This window comes from Tyto alba, unplaced genomic scaffold, assembly GCF_018691265.1.
Source record: "Tyto alba isolate M040663 unplaced genomic scaffold, T.alba_DEE_v4.0 Super-Scaffold_41, whole genome shotgun sequence".
NCBI classification, from domain to species: domain Eukaryota; kingdom Metazoa; phylum Chordata; class Aves; order Strigiformes; family Tytonidae; genus Tyto; species Tyto alba.
The window spans coordinates 10707123-10726435 of NW_024881317.1; the positions used below are offsets into that span (position 1 = coordinate 10707123).

At 37.9% G+C, this 19313-nt stretch overlaps 1 protein-coding gene across 1 annotated transcript in view; it reads right to left on the bottom strand.

Moving 5' to 3' along the window:
- ADAMTSL3 (ADAMTS like 3) overlaps positions 1-19313 on the bottom strand; it is a 188784-nt gene that overhangs the window by 43155 nt on the left and 126316 nt on the right. The window contains exons 11-16 of the mRNA XM_032982930.2: positions 16506-16644; positions 14866-14916; positions 10495-10699; positions 9473-9620; positions 7940-8024; positions 1050-1336 (exon numbers count right to left, since the gene is read on the bottom strand). Coding sequence (XP_032838821.2) covers positions 1050-1336; positions 7940-8024; positions 9473-9620; positions 10495-10699; positions 14866-14916; positions 16506-16644 — 915 coding nt within the window. The remainder of the gene's footprint in view (positions 1-1049; positions 1337-7939; positions 8025-9472; positions 9621-10494; positions 10700-14865; positions 14917-16505; positions 16645-19313) is intronic.

Sequence of the window (19313 nt, forward strand, 5' to 3'; positions counted from 1 at the left end):
GAATGGGATGCATCAGCTTTTGTGATGACATGTGCTGCTATTCCTGTGGATCAGCTCCATCAGTAAGCAGCAGTAGTAAATGGTAAAGAGGGCACTTATCACTTACCATCCTGCTGACAGCATTCTGGGGCATCCCTCCCAGCTTCAGTCTTCAAGGTTTAAACTGGTGAATAGTACAAAGAAGGCTGCTTTCTGTGAGCTCTAGACTGGCTCTCTGCTTGCAATTGTTTCTGTTCTCCCCTTTTCTACATTTTTTATTTCTTCTATGGGTACAACTGTCTTCACTTCCCACTGATGTCATCAGTCCTGTCATATATAGGTGTGTTCACAATTCCACTGCCTCCACTTAACACTTCATAATTCACTTGTGTTCAGTCCCAAAGTACAGTATGTAGTAGCAACACCAGCAACCTTGTCTAGTAACATGTACTTAGGACGACAGGGAGATTCGATTACATCCAACAAGGAATGTGCCTAACTACTTGCAGACAGATGTATGGCACAGAGTTCCTATAGAGTGATATACTGTACTAAGACCCAAACAAACTCCCATTTGATCTTCATGCCGGTCAGACTGAAAGCAAGTCTCCCTAATTACAACTTTGTATTCCTACTGTACTGGAGAAAATGACAGCATTTTGGAAGATAAGGAACAATTAACATGGGAATTTTAACTCTGAAACTATACACTTTCAGTTCCCAGGAAAAGAAAGGTCATCTAAACATGCCCATCATGGATGCATTAAGCATGCTGGTACAACTGCCTGGCAGCTGACACTCCTGCCGCAACTTAACTAAAACAAGTTACTGTATCAGAAATTTCTTGCACCTTAATTAACCAAATAAAGTGTGTGTGTGAACACAGGATATAAAGGAAACAAATTAGTTTGAAATACTCTATGAATAACCTAGCAATAAATTAAAACTTCAGGCTGCCTGTTTTCCTACAGATCAACATAGCTAATGTAGGGTAACACTAACAGAAGATTCAACAATGTCAAACAATGACAAATTCTGACAACTCAAGATTAATAAATAATTAAAGGTACCTCCAAGACATGTGGCTGAACAAGGAGTAAACCCAATGTATTCCCAGTCATAAATCACACTGCCACCTTCAGCATGTGAAAATTCTGGTGTGTACGGGACAGGATCACTATCACAGGATGCCTGGTGACAGACTCGTTCTGTTGGTGGCTTCACATCTTCACATTCCTCCTCAGGCAGTTCAACATCAGTCTGAGTAAACGCAAGAAGAATTCGGCACTTCACATCTCGTACCTGTATGCCATTGCCACATGTGGCACTGCATGGAGACCAGGGTTCAGGAATAAACCTGCAAATAATCACAGTGCAGTAGAAACACTGTCATTTTATTCCAGATAATTGTGTCTGTGTGTGCACAGTTAAAACAGAGCTCAAACACATAAATGTATGTTTATATGCAAAGCAGACAATACATAATACTATTTGACGCTTAAATAGAATTTATAATCAAGAGTCTTAAGTCTTTCACTTGCTGCCCATCCCAGGCTATTTCTCAAAATTCACCAGCCCCCCAGTCAATGCCCCTCCACACCCCACCCCCCCCCCCCAAAAAAAAATAGATGTAGAAAAAGAGAAGAAAGAATAATGAGGAACGTAGAAGATTGAGTCCTTTTGGGAGGAAGAAGGACATCACCTAAATCTTCTCTCAAACTCTTCCAGTGGAAAAAAATGAAAAACTCCATGAAGACATATCTATACAATATGAAATAGCTCCCCAGGTACACAAACTTAGGCATATGCCAGAAGTATATTTGCAGTCTGTTTAAATCTGAGAAAGGCCATCACCTTATGCCACACTAATAATCAGCAACCATCCAGAAGAAAATCACTTTTCATATCTAGCTATCTCCAGTGCACATCACCGCAGGCTGTTGTTCAGATTTAATCTTGCAAGAAGGCTCTCATCTTCAGTAAAGAGGTCTAACTGGCTCAATCTACAATCCATCTTTTTTATTAGAAAGCATTTATGGATCTGATGAACTATAGTAAAATCTTATTTTACAGACCATAAATTTACTGAATAAGAGGAGGGTTTAGTCTATAATATTCTCTGACTTTGAGGGTCACATTAATATCTGATAGTAATTTTCAAAATGGCACTAGGGCTAAGGGGCTGAATTTCATTAATAAAGTCATCTGAGTGGCTCTATTCATAGAGGGTACAATTCAAAAGAAGGCAAATACAGAGTTTCATAGGACATTTTCTCAGAACATTGCAGTTATTTTTTATTACATGTCCAAATGCAGCTGATGATCAAAACACAAATGGGAGAGATAGGAAGATATATCTGGCCAATGCTAAAAACATATTTGGAAGGAAAAATCCAAATTATCATTCAAAGATTTTCTCCTTATCTTTGATTAAGAATTATCCTTCTATTTACTGCAGGAAAGCTGCCCCTACAAATACAAGAACAGCTGTGTAAGACAAAAATCAGTATTTACACTGCCTACACAGTGAGCATAGAAACATGTCAACACAGTGTGGTTGATTCTGTGGACAGTCTGTCGTCGTGAGTCAATAACTTCTTGCCAGTATATACAGAGGAAGAATCAAATAGAAGAAAGGAAAACAGATGAGTGGGTAACCCGTAAGGATACTCCAACTCAGTCCTTGGGGTAGTCACCCGAACTGTGCTTGGGACAGTCCCCAAGACAGATTGTCTCCTGTGGAAAATACTATTACCATTTCCAATAAAAGTTACAAGGCAACTGGTTATTCTTTAAGGAGATGTTGATGAAATACCTTTACAATTCTACAATGAAAATAAAGACATCAAAGCCCATCACTTCAAAGTTTCCTTGAGCAGAGCCTCAAAATTTTAGTTAGAGCTCACAGGTCTTTGACTGATTTCAACAAAACGTGAGTACCCCCAGCTCCTCTTGAAACCAAGGAAAACTGCAAGTGCTGATCACTTCACAGGTCTGACTACCTTTAAAGTAGATGACCGTATTTTTATTGGAAGAATATTACCAAAATGGTGGATGGCTGTGTCTTACAGTGATAAAATCTGAGTAAATGACCTAGCAGCCCATCAGGTCCAATGGCACAGATAGTAAGGGTCGATGTCCAGATGCTTTTGATAACAAATTCTAACTGGACATCTGTGTGAAAAGCTGCAAATGAAGGCTTTCTCTTATCCCAGCAGATAAAAATCAGCTTAACCCTGAAACAGCAGATCTTACAATCTTTTCAAAGACAGTCACAGAAACTACCTAGGGTAGCCATGGCAAAACCACCCTCATCCAACAAAATGCTTAAGCATGTGCCTAACTTTAAGCACATTAGCAGTCCTTTGAAGTCAACAGGACTATAATAAGCACAAGTTTAATTCTGAACATAAGTGCTTTATTGGATCAAGGCCACTGTGCACAGGCTTAACAAAATTATTACTTTCCTCTTCTTTCTGTGTTAAAAAAACATATAAATCCATTTGTAGTTATGTACCTAATTTAAAAAATAAAACTGATGGACATTTACAGTTTAAAGCAGTTGGTCGGTGTTCTGACCACACCTAACAGTTCACAATCTGAACAGAAATAACTGGTTTTGGTGTAAGTATGATAGCGTCATACCAGAAATTAGCATTACTTTTGTATACTGTTAGGTGAATGCATTAAAACAGTCCAAAAATAACGTAAGATGCATTCTTTTGAAATTCTGTATAAATTAAGGGAAATTTTGAACCACAGCAATCCTTTCATTAAGTAACCAATTGATTTATAAAGAAACTTGGAAAATTCTAAGCATTTTTTCTTTAACTTATAGTAGGACTATATTATAATTGAGGTTTTCCTGTTGAATATTAGTGTCTGGTATTTTTCAGTGAAGTGCGAGATTAAAAAAAAAACACATTCAAAATACTTTTTATTCTGCCTTGGCATTTACTAAACTAGTCACATGACTCATTTAACATAAGCACAACCAAAACCTGACAGATCATTAAGATAAACTCCATCAACCTCAGACATGACATATTTTTTTACTCAGTGGCATTCACAGCACACAGGTGGCAATTCTTTGGATGCAATACTTCCCTGAAGCACATTAATTCTACCTTTGATGGGCATACACTCAAAGTGATCTCAGATCAGGATTAAGAAGCATCAAAGCACTTGTATTATGATGCCCTGCAGATCATCAGGAATTTATAATGGAATGGATAGGATGGTGGTAACTCTGAAAATTTTTGAGGATCTTTTATTAATTTTGTAGATGAGACTCCTGATTAAGAAAACAATGGAAAAATCCAAATCTTTTCGCAATCAGCCTTTTTGTACACTCATTCTTCCCAATGCAATGTAGATGCAGTGGAGAATATGTCCACGCTGCAGTGTTAACTGTTTAATGCTAATGGAAACGTGCATTCACCTGGCACACTCTGAAAAAGCCAGTGTAGGATGACCTGGAAAATCAAGCAGTGACCTAAACTACTGATAAAACCGGGAAAAAACAGCCCAACCCAATCAAATATGAACTGGAAACTTAACCCACTGCAGCCTTCTGCAGCTTTCTAAAGACTTGGAAAACATGGTGTCTATTTTTTTTTTTTTTTTTAGTTTCCTCATGCCTGCAGTTCTTGCTTTCAGTTAAGACAGGAAATGCCTAAATCTTGAAAAAAAAGGCTGCTCTTGTGATATTTCCAATCCAACCCCAGTGTGCCAAGGGGCCTGTATAAAAGTTTGTGGAAGCATCTAAAATGTTGGCTGGTTACTGGGGCAGAACTTCCACAATGCTGGCATCCTACCCCTCCCTGAAGCACCACCCTTGTCTACTCTAAGCAGTGCTGCACTGCCAGGTTTTATCAACCTCGAGTGTAATCTGTTGGACAAAATCACCAACCCGTTTTCAGACAAGCAACTGTGAAAAATGTGTACAACCAAAGGCACGATGAGGACATTTCTGTGAAAATTACTCAAGCACAATGAGCAGCAGCCTTTCTGAGAGACATCGCATTTCACATTCATCAACTGGAACTCCACAAACCTAGTGATTACTTTTTAGCTCAGGTTGCTGAAAAAATATATCAGCTTTTGAAAGCATTTTAGTTTGTCCTAAGTCATGTCAGGGAAAGGCAGCTGAGGTGTATATTTTTTTAACTTACTATTAATAAAAAGGATGCTAAAACCTTGCTGGAGTTTCTCTGCGAATCCCACTGTAACTAAGAAGGCTCAAGGGAAGAACGTTTAAAATAATGATTGGTATCAACTGTCATCACATTCCATAACTAAAAACTAAAAAGGTCAGACCTACATTTTTCTTGGCCTCACTTTAAGAGCAGTCATTTTTTATTTTGCTAATAATAAAAAAAAAGAAGCTTTTGAACATTCCCCCTCTATGTAAATTCAGGACACCAGCCATGGTAGACCACAGAGGCAGAAGTATTTATCTTCCACAAGCTACTTTTGGCATATCCATCATTTGTGGGTTCTAAAACACAGCTGCATTTATTCTCTTATTCATTATCAACTAAAGTATCACACAAAAGCATAGAAAGACAGTTGTAATAAAAGGATGGACTCGAAGTTGAGACTTCATATTGTGGTTTAAGTTTGGATGACAAGAGAACAACTAAAATTAAAAGTGATGGCATTTTACCAGGAAATCATAAGCTTCATACTAGGCAGAGGTGGGCTATGAGTTATCACTGTGCCATGTGTAAATTACAGAAAACAAAGTTAAACAGATCCAAACCAGAGGGAAATCTTGTTATCATTTACTCTGGAAGAAATAACAACCTATTGTTACGGTTTCTTTTTAAATCCTAAACACTGGCCCAAATTTCTCACTCCAGATGGAAGAGTCAGGAGCAGTTAGGGCATGACATTTAAAGCATCTAGTGAGAAATTGCTCTGTTTGCAAACCACTGTCCACATGACCAACAGGCAGTCTGCAAAAAGGGATGCAGTCAACAACCAATCAGTTATTTCTCATTTCTCCTTACCTGCCAGCTTTCTTAGAATAATACAGTAAAAGCAGGTGGCAGGAGAAAACAGGTTAAACTAAACTAAAGGGGAATCTGTCTGCAGCATTAGAACTGGGTCCTGGGAGAGCCCACAGTACCCAGACTAGGAAAGCACAGCACTTCAGCAAGACCTCAGTAAAGAGAAGGATGACAGAGGAGAGTCATCAGCAAGAAGTGGCCGGAGAAACCTTTCAGGCTTAGGTGAAGATACTTCTGGAAAATGTGAAGAAAAGATTCTCAGGACAGGATGAGGATCATGAATGAAAAATTAAGAAAATCTAGGTCTCTAGAGTAAGTGAAGAAGAAAACAGATCCAGGAAACTTCAGAACTGCAACAGCTGTGACAGGACATGCACTGAGAACTCAAACACATGGCTGCATTCACACTGTGAGGCTGCAGCGGAATACATCAGTCATGTCTAGGAAGGCATGAATAACTTCTTTCTTTGTGAGGACAAGGTACAAGGGAACCCATTACAAAGTTTCCGGCCCAGCTCTATTATATTCTAAATATACTCTGAACTAGCATGCTGTATCCCTGACAGTCCTCCCTGCTTGTTCTGTCAGACTCCTGCTGAAGGATCCTAAAAACCTAGAAACTGCAATAGCTCACAATTGACACAGCATGATTTTGTAATGCTAGAGATATTATTTTCTTTAGAATTTCATGCTGATTCCTCTTCGTAGAGAAGGCCTCATAAGCCTTCATTTTGATATGCTGACATTCAGCTGGCACATTGGATTGCATCACCCCCTTCAACAATCACACTTTATTTTTATATCTTTGCTACTACCCTGTCTGAATTCAGGGCCACCAATTTGGAGAGTGAAATAACCACTCACAGTAGGTTGACACTTGACCTGAGAGGCTAGAGCAGTGAAAAGTTTAAAGTACAGTCACCATAACTATGCAAACACCTGTTTGGCAAGAGGTTTCTTCTGTGAGTCAGTGCAGGTGTAAAGATTTTATTACTCATGATCACACCTGTTGGGGCATGTGTGCCAAAAATCAAGAATAGCTAGATGGAGGAAGAAAAATAAGAAATTGTAGGGCACACTGCACTCTCAGATCAAGATAAATTCAGAGTAAATTCAGTAAGCTCATCTAAATTCTTTTAAACTATCAGTACTACAATGCAGAATTTGGCAAAGCACAACAAAATACTGTTCAAAACCTCTTGTGTTAACCTTATGGAAAGTTACTACCTTCTAGAAAGTTAGACACTATATATCGACTATATTAGATATATATGCATGAAACACACACAGGGGATATATGCAACTGCGTGGATGCCCTAACATACAAGGGACAGGAACAAATGTAGCTGGATTTAAGTTACACTTTCATCCTCAGGACTTAAATGTTGTAAGGCTTACCTCCATCAGCTTTTAAGGGGACTCACAAAATCCCAATGTTATTTCACACATACACACGTGTAAAATATCACAACTTATCCCCATAGATTCAGCTAAGCTCAGAGATCAGCAGGTTTTTCTCACTTTCTTTATGCATTGGTCTCACCCCCCAAGGAAATCCTGGCAACCCTACAAAGTACGTCTTAATTTTTAATACAACCACTACATTCTTGAGGTAACAGAAATTAATGAAATAAAACTGAATTTATTTAATTTACATATGCTGAAATGCTTCCACATGGATTAATTAGGGCTTAATTAGGTTAAACTAAGATCTTTTTGCATTACTTGAATGATACAGGGACACTGTAACACAGTAGATCTGTGTCATCCAGAACAGGAGCTCCAGAAGCAAAGCTACTGAGATGTAAAATTAGGAACAGCTCACAACACAACTCATCTCCCAAGGAGGGCCAACTGTCAAAGCAAATTGCATAGCAACAGTCATTCCAGATGATCTGCAAAATATGCTGGAAATGTTTCTTCATTGTAGAAGACAATGTACTTACGTTGGCTCCTCTGAGACTGTTCTGGTCTCTTCCATTTCATGTGCCTGTTTAAACCATGGCAATTTTGCTTCCACAGGATTTTTTTCTGGTAGAGAGAAAAAAAACAACATTCAGTAATTCCTCCAAAATCAAAGCAATACATCTCTATGTTAACATCTCCATGTTAGCATTATTCATCCTAGCACTTCATACTTTACATAGCCTATCACTCTAATGTTTTTGAATAAAGATATGCTAGATAGTAAAACATAACATACTAGAAAATTCCTTCATGATGTTTGAGATCCATTTTGACACTCCTTTTTACTGAGAGGGTACAAGTAACCCAATTTCCATTCCTGTTTAACCTTTTACTTCCTTCCCACATCTTCCCCAGATGCAGGCAGTTTCTAGTAGATTGCAGTTTATATCTCAGTGTAATAGATCATCATCATAACTGAGGTTTATAGCTGAAAAAGAAGTCAGAGTATAGCAAATGTACATTGCTCTCCAGATAGACCGGCTTCATTAGAAAATTCTCACAGAAAATGCTTTTCTTTTTTTATGAGTTAGCCAGCTTTCCCAAAATTGGAAATAAATTTTAAAAACAACACTAGCTTCTTTTATCTGTCTATGTATCCTACACTTCTGTGATGCTTTTTCCTGAGAGTACTGTAAGCCAAATGAGGATATGTGCCTCCAAACTTAAGTAAAACCCCAGAAGAAGGTTCTTATAATTTCTGCACTAGTTTCAACTTCATGGTTTAACCCTGAATAGCTTTCTGCTTGAAGAATTCTCTAGAGTTTGAAAACATCCTGACGAGAAACATCGGGGTGTCTATAGATAGCTTTCACTTCTTCTCTGTAAATCTTTATGGTGAGTCGTGAAGGTCTGAAATACGGCCTTTCAAATAAAAACTGAAATAATGGGAGCAGCACCCACTAAATTTTTCTGGGCTCAGAGGGACAGACATGAGCAAGAGACAATATATACTAGTTTCCCCCTTCATATCTGTTTTTTCTTTTCACCCTCCCACGTACTGTTTTATGCCTTACCAGTTCTTTTAGAGAATATTTGTCAATTTACATCATTTTTACAGACCTTTTAAATATGCTGAAATGGACCAGAGAGAAGGAAACCAGTTTGTAACTTAATGAACTGATGAGGCCCACTGAGAATGTTGACACATTTAATGAGATGAAAACAAACAAGATCCCAGGTGATACATATAGAGTATCATTCCCATTTCAAGTATTACTGAACAACTCCTCCTCCCCACATCGAACTCATTAATTCTGGTTTTCCCAATCTGACCAGGCTGTATAGATTTAGTTAGCATGTTCACCTCATGACAGTCTGGTCACATTATCAGTAAAAAATATCAGCAAGGCACTTTTCCTAGCACTAATAATTAAAATGGTTGTTTCTGCCAAGACTGAAATAAGTCCTAGTAAATTCCAGCTTCTGGCATTTCTGAAAAAGGTTACCAGGGGCTTTTAATTCTCTTAAAAAAAACATAAAACAATAACAGATCCAGACAAAATTCCAGTTACCTTTTGGCTTGTAACATGGTATTGGCACGATGCACTCTTCTTTTATGTGAAGTTTAAGTTGTGGATTGCAGCCACCGACATGCTGCCCATGGTGGTCAATGCACAGCACTACTCGGTAACGCAAGCCTCGGCCACAGGTCACCGTGCACTGCAGGAGACAAGGTAACCATCTCATGCTGCTTCTTTTTTATTACATTTACAAATACTGTTAAAAAAACAAGTTAGAAGTACTGATGATGTGTTCACTAAAGTTTTTCCACAATCAATCAAGTATCAGGGGCATATGAATTTGTCCCTGCATTACTAGGTGAATAAAGAAAAGGGTGATGCTGGAAAAAAATGTCTAAGTTTTGGGAATGCAAGTGATTTCTCGGGGTTCTGTAAAGCTTATCTGATTGGCAAGAGTCTGAAACAGAGGTGGCTGTGCACTGAGAATACGCTTTCTCACAGTGGTCATTTTCAGGTAAAGCTGGGTCAGACGTGCTGCAAGAACAGTTTCTTCACTATATGTCAGTGATGTCATTTGGATGAACTAAGGAATTATAGAAGGATTGAGCTATCTGACTGTATTGGATAACTACAGCCAAGATAAGTTGGCTTTATGTTCTTGTTACTATAATGAAAAGTAAGAATGCTGGAAAATCACCCTTGCAGACATGTCAGCCCCTAGACATACATGCCTTTAGCTATTATATGCAGTGAAATATTACATTTATCAAGAACTGAGACAAACGACCTGATTGCAAAGGGGCCTGACCTCTGGTTCTAATTTCTCCTCTGTGTAAAGCAGAAATTCAACAGGCATAAATAATTCTATATGAATTTTTCTCCATACAGACATGTTAACATTTTGATTATCAGGCCAAATTACTTAGCACAAACTTCTCCTAGGAAGTACTATGAATTACGCTTGCAGGGCTGTATTTTTCTAATAGTCCTGTGCTCACAAATACATGGCAACACAAGACTAGAGTCTTTCTTTAGAAAACAAAAACAAAGGTCCAAATTAATTTTCAACTTACTTGAGACCATTCCATTGCCACCCATTTAGGACAGTCAAACAGATTGCAGGTTTGAATGACTTTGGGCTTAGGGGCGTACATGCATTTCCATTCTTCCACTTGTAGTATCTCTCCATGAATGGTCTCCTCTACACACACAAAACTTCTCCTCTGAATGCCACCTCCACAGGAAACTGAACATGCAGTCCAAGGGTTATGTTCCCATCTGGAAGAAGAACTCACATATATTAAAAATAAGGCTATTTTTTATTCTATTAACCTCTATTAAAAGTGCAAAATACTGAATCCAACCTTAGTGTCATTAAAATCCACTGACAGTTTGGTTGCTGGATTCTTACCACACTGAATATAAACACATTGAATTACAGAGCTACTTTGCATTATTCCAGGCTTAAATTCATGTGCAAAATGAGAAGAAAAATAGAGCAATAAATTTAAGTACATGTCCCAAAATAACTGAAAATCTTATTCTCATGCATAAATTAAAGACCCTAAATACACTGAGATCAATTAGTGGAATGATTTTACTTGCAAATAGGCTACAACATCTAAACAGAATATTTTTCATAGTTTATTTATATAGTCACATATGCTCTTATTACCACTGTCAGAGACTGAGAAACATCTGTACTTGAGATTATATGAAGCCCAAAGACAAAGACAGATCTGGCTTGGCTGACCGAGGGTGTTATTACCCACAGTTGCTCATCACTGCCCACATCATGCGGACTACCCTTAAGAAATCTGTTCAGGAAAGCATTTTTATGGAAACTCTAATGCTTGCTTTGAGTAAGCCCAGCCATTTCGTTTCAAACTGTCTTCATCCATAAGAACTGTGAACAAATTAAATTGTGACAGGTACCATTTGGCTGGTCATCACTGCAGTTCTGCAAGAGTTTTCCACCCTCATTAAAATGCTGTTGAATGACTTTGTATTCACACTTTCCAACGTGCTTCAAGCAAAATGCAGCTGCTTATCCATCTCAGCTGCTTCAGCTAACCAAGCTGATTTCTCCTGAAGCAGGGCGATGCAGTGATTTAAGGAAAACACACACATCCCTGTGAACCAGCAGGACTGTGGGGTAGTAGCCTCCAACAGAGGGATGATAAACAACCTTCTGGAAGGGAATGTCTTCAAAATGGACATCTATCCAAGTCTTAGACCTAACTACAATAAAGATGGAAATTGCTGCACCATCTGAAGTGAGAATTACATGGCGGTTTTTAAGTCACAAACCACTTCATTTATCTCTTGGACTTAGCATGAATGTACATTTAAGCAATTACTTCTCAACAAAACCTAACTTCAATAACATCCTGCTCCCATCATGTTTAGAGATAACAAGCTTTTATCATAGCATTTATGTATAGGTTCCACTGACCCCCACGCAATTTTTCCTCACCCTTCACCTCCTATCTCTTGCTTGCTTTCTACAACCTACCCAAACCAAAGGTAAGCCCTGGGAAATGATTGAGTCCTGTAGCACATCTCATGGTTCATCAATGTCTTGTTAGTTTAAAACTTACTCTTATTATAACTGCAGAGGATCAGAAAGGATCATGAAAAATATTATATCCATTATGAACAATGGACTCAGCAAGTGCTACAATATCCCACCAAAATCAATTCATCAAGAGTAACTTACGTATCATAAAGGAAGCCATAAACTTAGAGTAAATGAGGCAAAGGCCTATAAATCAAAGGTAAATTTAATTAATTAGTACCTATTTTCTATGATACAGCAGGTAAATTAAGGACACTTCCTATTTTAAGCAATTCATTAAAGTGCCTACAAAAACATATTAATCATGCTTAAGCTCAACAGAAGAATGAGTATGAAATATACAGCAAGCTATGGAACATTACCCATAGAGTGCATATACTCAAAAGCATTCCAAATAAAGCTGTATGTCCAGATACTGATATCATATCACAAGTACAAGATCTATCTGAAGAGCAACAGTTACACTTTTCTTTGACTTAAATAAATGGCCAGCGTTAACTCACTTTCTTTAAAGAAAGTCAGGAACTAAAGAGCAATTAACTGTTCAATGAATTAGCAGCTCATGGATTTATATATGTAAGGCTCACTGTGCTATATGTAATACTAGCCTCGCAAGTGTTTATAGCATGAAGTTTTATAGTTGTTTTTCTTTATCTCATCAGTTTCGAACACACTCCAGATCCCATACTCCCATAAGCATTTTCAAGATGGAGTGAGGTCCATAGCTACTGGGGAAAAGGGGGGTCTTGGGCAAGCAGTCAAGGAGATACTTTCCAGAACCCACAGCTGTCAAGGGATCCTCAACAGTCCAACAAGTCTGAAATAAATGGAGGCATTCCAAAAGCTTTAAAAGAAAATTTTCATCCTGGGAAATTTTTCTATTTATTTCAAAAGAATTCTCCATCTGTAAAAATATTTCAGTGGGGCATTTACAACTCTAGCCACAGGAGAACTCTTTCAAGATCTTGCGGTGCACACCATGACTTTCCCACAACTTCCTCGTGTGAATGGGAAAGTAGTGGCAAATGCCACAGGACTGCAAAGCAGCCCTCCACATGGCCCTCGTGTTATGTAGGAGGTGTGATGTATGACTGCTGGTCAAGGTGAAGGAGTCTGTACAGCTTTGCTCAAGCCTATCTACAGTACTTTGGTTTTCTGCCTGCTTTGCAAGAACAGTCTTGGGTTAGCATGTAAGAAATTAAAAAGCAAAAAGAGAAGGTGGACGAAGCCCCATCAGAACCAGCACAGACAGTACAGTTCAGCAGTAGCAGCACTGCAGTTACTTGACAGGCAACAGCACAGAGAAAATACATCGAGCTGCACTGAGGCGAGACTTGCATCCATGCTGGACCAGATCCACCTCATGATGCAGGTATATGAACTGGCTGTTTCAGCTGCTGTTTTCTTTCAGAAATTCCAGCAGAAAAGGTGCTTTTACATCTTTGGTGTATTTCTTTATGCACCCTCCCAGTGGGACATAGCCTGTTTCCTCTCTCTCCTTCCTGCCGGCACCAATGCTGAGCCCTGCTTGGCCCTCTGCTTTTACACTTCTTACTTCTGAGTATCGCCCAGGAAGACCATGATACCTTCTGACAGGACACAACTGAGGTGTTGAAACGAGGTGGGCCTTTGTCTGTAGTTCTCAGTGTTTGAAATGAGAGAACCTGCCCACAGCTTTATCGCAGACATAATCTATCTCACTACAGTGTCATGTAAACGTGCTGAGCACAGTAAAGCACAGAAAGGGGGATTAAATTTCTCTTCCAACTGGTCTCCAAGTCCTGAGCAGTTCAGAAGATGAAATACTCATGTAAATAAATTGTGCTGATTTCCAGAGTACATCTGAAGTACAAAGGAATTGGCAGAAAAAATGGAAGGGGAGAGACACAGAATATAATTATAGAACTTTACAGGATAAAGCTGTAGAGAAAAAAAAAATAATCTCAATCTATGTATGAAAGCCAAAGTACATCACAGGACAGCAGATCCACAACAAGCGTAAATTGCTACAGAAATAAACTATGACATTTATATCAGCTGTAATCAGTAGCTCCACTGAGCCGTGCAAGTCTATGATTTCATTCTTATTACTTCATATCTTTACTTCTTTAGAAAAATACACATTATTCATTTCATGACACAATAAAGCAGAAGTTCAACTCAGATAAATATGCATTTAACTGCATCTGGCTCAATGCTTTTTAGTCCTAACATTCTTTACAAAACATTTAAGAGATGTTTACAAAACATCTAGAGAAGTTTTACATTATTGTGATTGATTCAGTGGGAAAAAGGAAAAAAAAAAAAAGGCAACAAACTGTGCTCTGATGACTTAATTTTAGCCAACAGGTATTTCGGCAACTCAGTATCTTTAAAGTAATATGTCAGCCTTGATGTCAGTAAGTAGAGTATAGACCTAAAGAAGAGCACAAAAAAGAGACCTCTCAAGGGCAAATTAATTTCTAGTTATGTAACATAGGGAGACCTGTTCTATAAAAGAATATATTAATTGCATACATCTTCAAAATAAAAAACTTTCAAGACAAGAATTCATACATTCATTTTAAAGGAGATGCTTTTCTCAGCACTATAGCAAGAGAAGGCTTAGGGGGACAACTCTTTCTTCTAAAGTCTTCCACACTGATATTTTCAAGAAGAGAATATTAACATCTTACTGTTAAGCTAATCATCCAGATCACACTGAAATAAATCACAAGCTTCAAAAGTGTTTACAGGGTTGTTATAAACTTGCTCTCCTGTTCAGAAAAAAAATCAGATGATGTTCCGTGATCTTAGTACTCAAATAGTATATTTGCAGAGAAAATTGTGCTAATGCTGACACATTGGCTATCCTGATTATACATACCGAGGAAGTGGCTGGAAGTGATCATAGGGCATGATTTCTTTAAATCCATCACTGTCAACAAAATAAATATTGCATCATTATTTTCTGTATCCAAGTATTTATATCAGGTACATACTTTTACATGATCATGCTTAAAGTAAGCAATTCCCAACATGAAATGTGGAAATCTTACGTTCATTACATATTACCCTTGTGGCAAACAATGATGTATATAATCTTACCTCTTCTGCACCGATGGAGATTTACTCAGCATATAGTTTCTCCACTTTATACCATCAAAAAAAAATTAAATGAGCAAGCCTTTGACAGAGAAATTTATTACCAGTGATCCTTTAGGTCTGTGCTGCTTTATTAATAACAAAAATAGTTACACACTTGTATCTGTAACAAAGACCACTGAGAAACATGAGTGGCAGTGAAATAAATGCATCATAGGATTAATCCTACAGAGGACTTGAGTGGTGCTTAGGACCCTTCTAGAGCTGTTTATTTGATTGAACTCTTCAGCATAAAGCAGGTATAAAGCCTTACTTCCAATACTAAGAAATATGGGATTATATTCAGTAGTACTTCCCTTTTTCTGTCTGTATAAGCTAAATTTGCAAGGGCAAAGATAATTATGTCCTTTCTTTCCCTAATTTTCCCATTCTAGCTTCACAACATTTGGCACCTATTGCCATTAAGCATTACCAAAGTCTTACCACTCCATATAGTGATCAACTCTCCAGGAAAAAAAAATGTCAAGTCTGCACATCTATAACTGTTAGAGGTCACTATCAACAATTATGTTCAACAGGAACGAAAGGAAATGGACAGTTTAGCTATAGGAAATGAAATCCATTGAGAGTGTTTCCTTTTCTTCTTGCATATAACTCTAGTTCAGCCAGCTGGCATATTAATGTGAGGTTCTGGGACCTGATACTGTGATGTTATTTTAAGATTCTTTAGCACAGCCAGGAAACCTCACCAGACAATCCAAGAGTTAGTTTGAAATACTGTACTGCAATTCAATATGATTTATGTATACTATAGCTTTTATAATTTGGCAATAATATTCTGTGGTATTTGTACCACAAGTATATTTACTTTGAATTATTTTTTCTTTTTTTTTTTTTCATTCTTAGTGTAAAAAACCAAACAAAGCCACCCGACTTTAATAATTGTCCACTCCACAGTACAAATGAAGAATGAAACTTTTACGGTAGGCAGATGAATAAACCAAGTTAAACCATGTGCAAAACTTGTACGCTGAGAACTGGAGCTACTGTCTGTCTAATGAGAAATCCTGAATGGCAAAATCAATAAATCCAAAAGCAGGCAAACAACCTGTCCTCCTCACGCAACCTCACAAAATCCTTGTGCTGTACCACTCAGCAAAAGACATAAAGTAGAATTAGCCCCTGAACAGACAAATTGGTATTTACAGTATCTCTGTATAAAGCCAAGTCTCCTATTCTGAAATGCTGAAGAAGTGCCACAAATCTATTGGCAGTAGTGTCAGACCTCAGCCTTTAATGCATGCCACAATCAACCAAGGTTAGTAGCCTTAAAGATGAAAAGAATTGAAATAAAGTAAATATAATTGCTTGTTCCTTAGTAATTGACTATACCACACACTGAAATTCATTTGTCCTACAAACCTAGAAGGGCAGGGATCCATGTTGCATTCTTTTAGCTTGGGCTTTGGTTTCTTATTTTCTGGATAGTAATGACAATAGTGGTCAGGAACAACACGCCTCAGACGAATATCCACACATTCAGCTGAATTAAGCTGATAACCTAATGCAGAAGCAAAGTTAAATTTTAGTAATGGAAATAAATTAAAGCATCCTTATTCCAGCCCCAAAAATAATGGGCTGCCCATTGAATTAATTTCCCGTGTCACTCTTCTCTGGGTTGCTTTTAAACAGGGAAACACTGCACAGGAACATGCAGAACCAGATCTTCATTTAAGGCAATTCAGCATAACAATTATGTTAACCTATCTTAACAACAAATGAGACTCTGGCACATTATTCTAATAATATTCTAAGTAAAAGAGTAAAAGCATACATATGTTTAAATGATGCAGGAATACATGTACTGGGGAGCAGCTCACCTGTCACAGAGGCAACCTTACAAAGTCATATGGTTCTACTACATATTCCATAATTTATAACTGTCCTCCCCCAAGAAGGAGTTACCATATACATTAGGGAGCTATATTACACAGTCATGCATGCTAAAAAAAAAAAAAAAAAAAAATACTTAAAACAGAAAGCTAGAAGAATTGAAGATGAGATCCAAAAAACATTGCTAAGTTGAACTGTAGAAAACCAAGAAACAGTTTCAAGAACATTCCTAGTTGAAGAGCCAAGAAAAGAAAAAGTAACTACTTGGTTGGAAAAAAAATACCAAAAAAAAAAAAAAAAATCTGTGTGGAGACTGGTTACAAGAAGGGATCTGAGTTTTATAAACCACTAGGTTGCTTTCTTGGCTAAGAAAAAAAGACTCATTCAAAAGAGCTGACTTTGACTTAAACTGAGGAGAGGAGGAGGATGTTCTGGTATGTGCAAAGAAAAAAACGTTTGAAACCACAAGAATTAAAATCCAGAGTCAATAAACTAACAACACAAGTTCCAGTGTCGACTGAAAATGCTAAGTATCATGTATCAATGGCTTCACTTTTGTGTCTCTTGGCTGATTCAAAGCATCATCATATATGAGAGTGATAACCATAAAGAAGAACTAAGCAGCTCCAGTGCTCAAAGCACATGTGCTCCAGTTCTTCTGAGTACTGAAAAGACCCAGAAGATATGCCACTTGCAAACAAGATAAACACAATTTTTAAACGTTCTTGTTCATTCAAGGTTGACTGTGCTTTCTGAGATGCCCATCATGCTCCCCCTTCCCACACATGGAGATTACAGAATTAAATGTAGAAAGAAGCATCCAAATGAGGAATGGTGGTACACTGATTCCAAGTCACTGTTGTGAGGAACTTTTTCTTTTACTGCCAATAAAAGATGCCAAACAGACAATGTGGATACTAAATCTGCTTTAAGATAACAGGTTAAAGCCAGGCAGCTGCAGTATAACTTCCCTGCACGCCTCAGTAATACGCCATTCTTAACACTACTACATTCATGGGTAAGCAGCAGCTTAGTTTCTGAACTTCTTCAGCCACTGGCCTCTCTTGGGACTGCCATCAAGAGCGTCAAGCCCCGATGATAAAGGTACTGGTTTCATATTATAGACATGCAGCTACAAAGCAGGGCATTAAAAACCCTGGCTAATTTCAAAGAGATTGACGTGTTGCTATAATTTTCAAACCGTAACACCAGTCTGAATAAGGCTGGATTTGAGCCAATAACTTTGAAGGTAAATATGTCCCTTGAGTTATCCAATGTTTACATGCAGTCCTCAGAAATAACTGTGGTGCTTTACACTTCTTCCCTTGTCAGACAGGTAAGGGAAAAATTCATAAACACAGTGTGACAGAATCATCAGAGAATATGTATTGCCTCTCACAGTTTCAGCAAGAATCACACTTCATGAGGCCAAGTATCTTATAAGATACAGTAGTTTCCTGTGGGACTACATATTATACGCACATATTGTCTGCATTTCAGATTAAAATGAGGTCCATCAAAAGATCCCCAGACTCTGTTTGTGCTTTAAACATCTTTCACTCTTTTTATTCATGTCCCAAGTAACTATTTAAATCATATTTGTACTCTCCAAGAAAATCACTACATCAGTATCACTAGTATCCTAGTCTGTTTTTTCAGGTGACCCGGGTAATGCTAGCTGAACTGAAATTGCTGTCTACAAAGTCAAACACTCCTCCTTCCATGAGGTCACGCTTTTTGCAGAACCAGACATGACAAGCAGTGGGCTGGGCTGGATGAGCAGTAGCAGAGGGGAGCTGCACTTCGTCTAGCTATTGTATAAGCTGTAGTGTTTACACTAGGAGTAGACGCTAAGGCACACTACCTGCTGCTCTAGCTACCATCAGGACTAAGTGTCTCAGATCAGACAGCCAAAGGTATTGCTAGTATCTGTTCTTTAAATTCCATTTACTTATTCTTCTTTCTGTGTAACTAAATTCTAAACTACGTGTTCTAAAACTCCCCCTCATGTCTACTACTGTGGCCAGATCTATTTATTATCCTTATTTAAAAATCTCTTTGTATTTCTTTGCTTATTTTCCCAAAATATCCTTTATGAATTGTCATTTTCCAGTTTGAATGTAGTATCTTTATTTCTTAGTCAAAGTTCTTACTCAAATGATGATTCCTTATGGAAGAACAGGACTTCCAGTAACATAAAGTATAAAAAAACCTGTGCTCATACTAATGTAACCAACCGACTCACCTGCTACTCTGTCATTTATTTTTCTGAAGAACCATCAGTGTGCAAAGAAAGACAAACATTTGATCAATAAAAATGCAGAACAAATGTTGTAT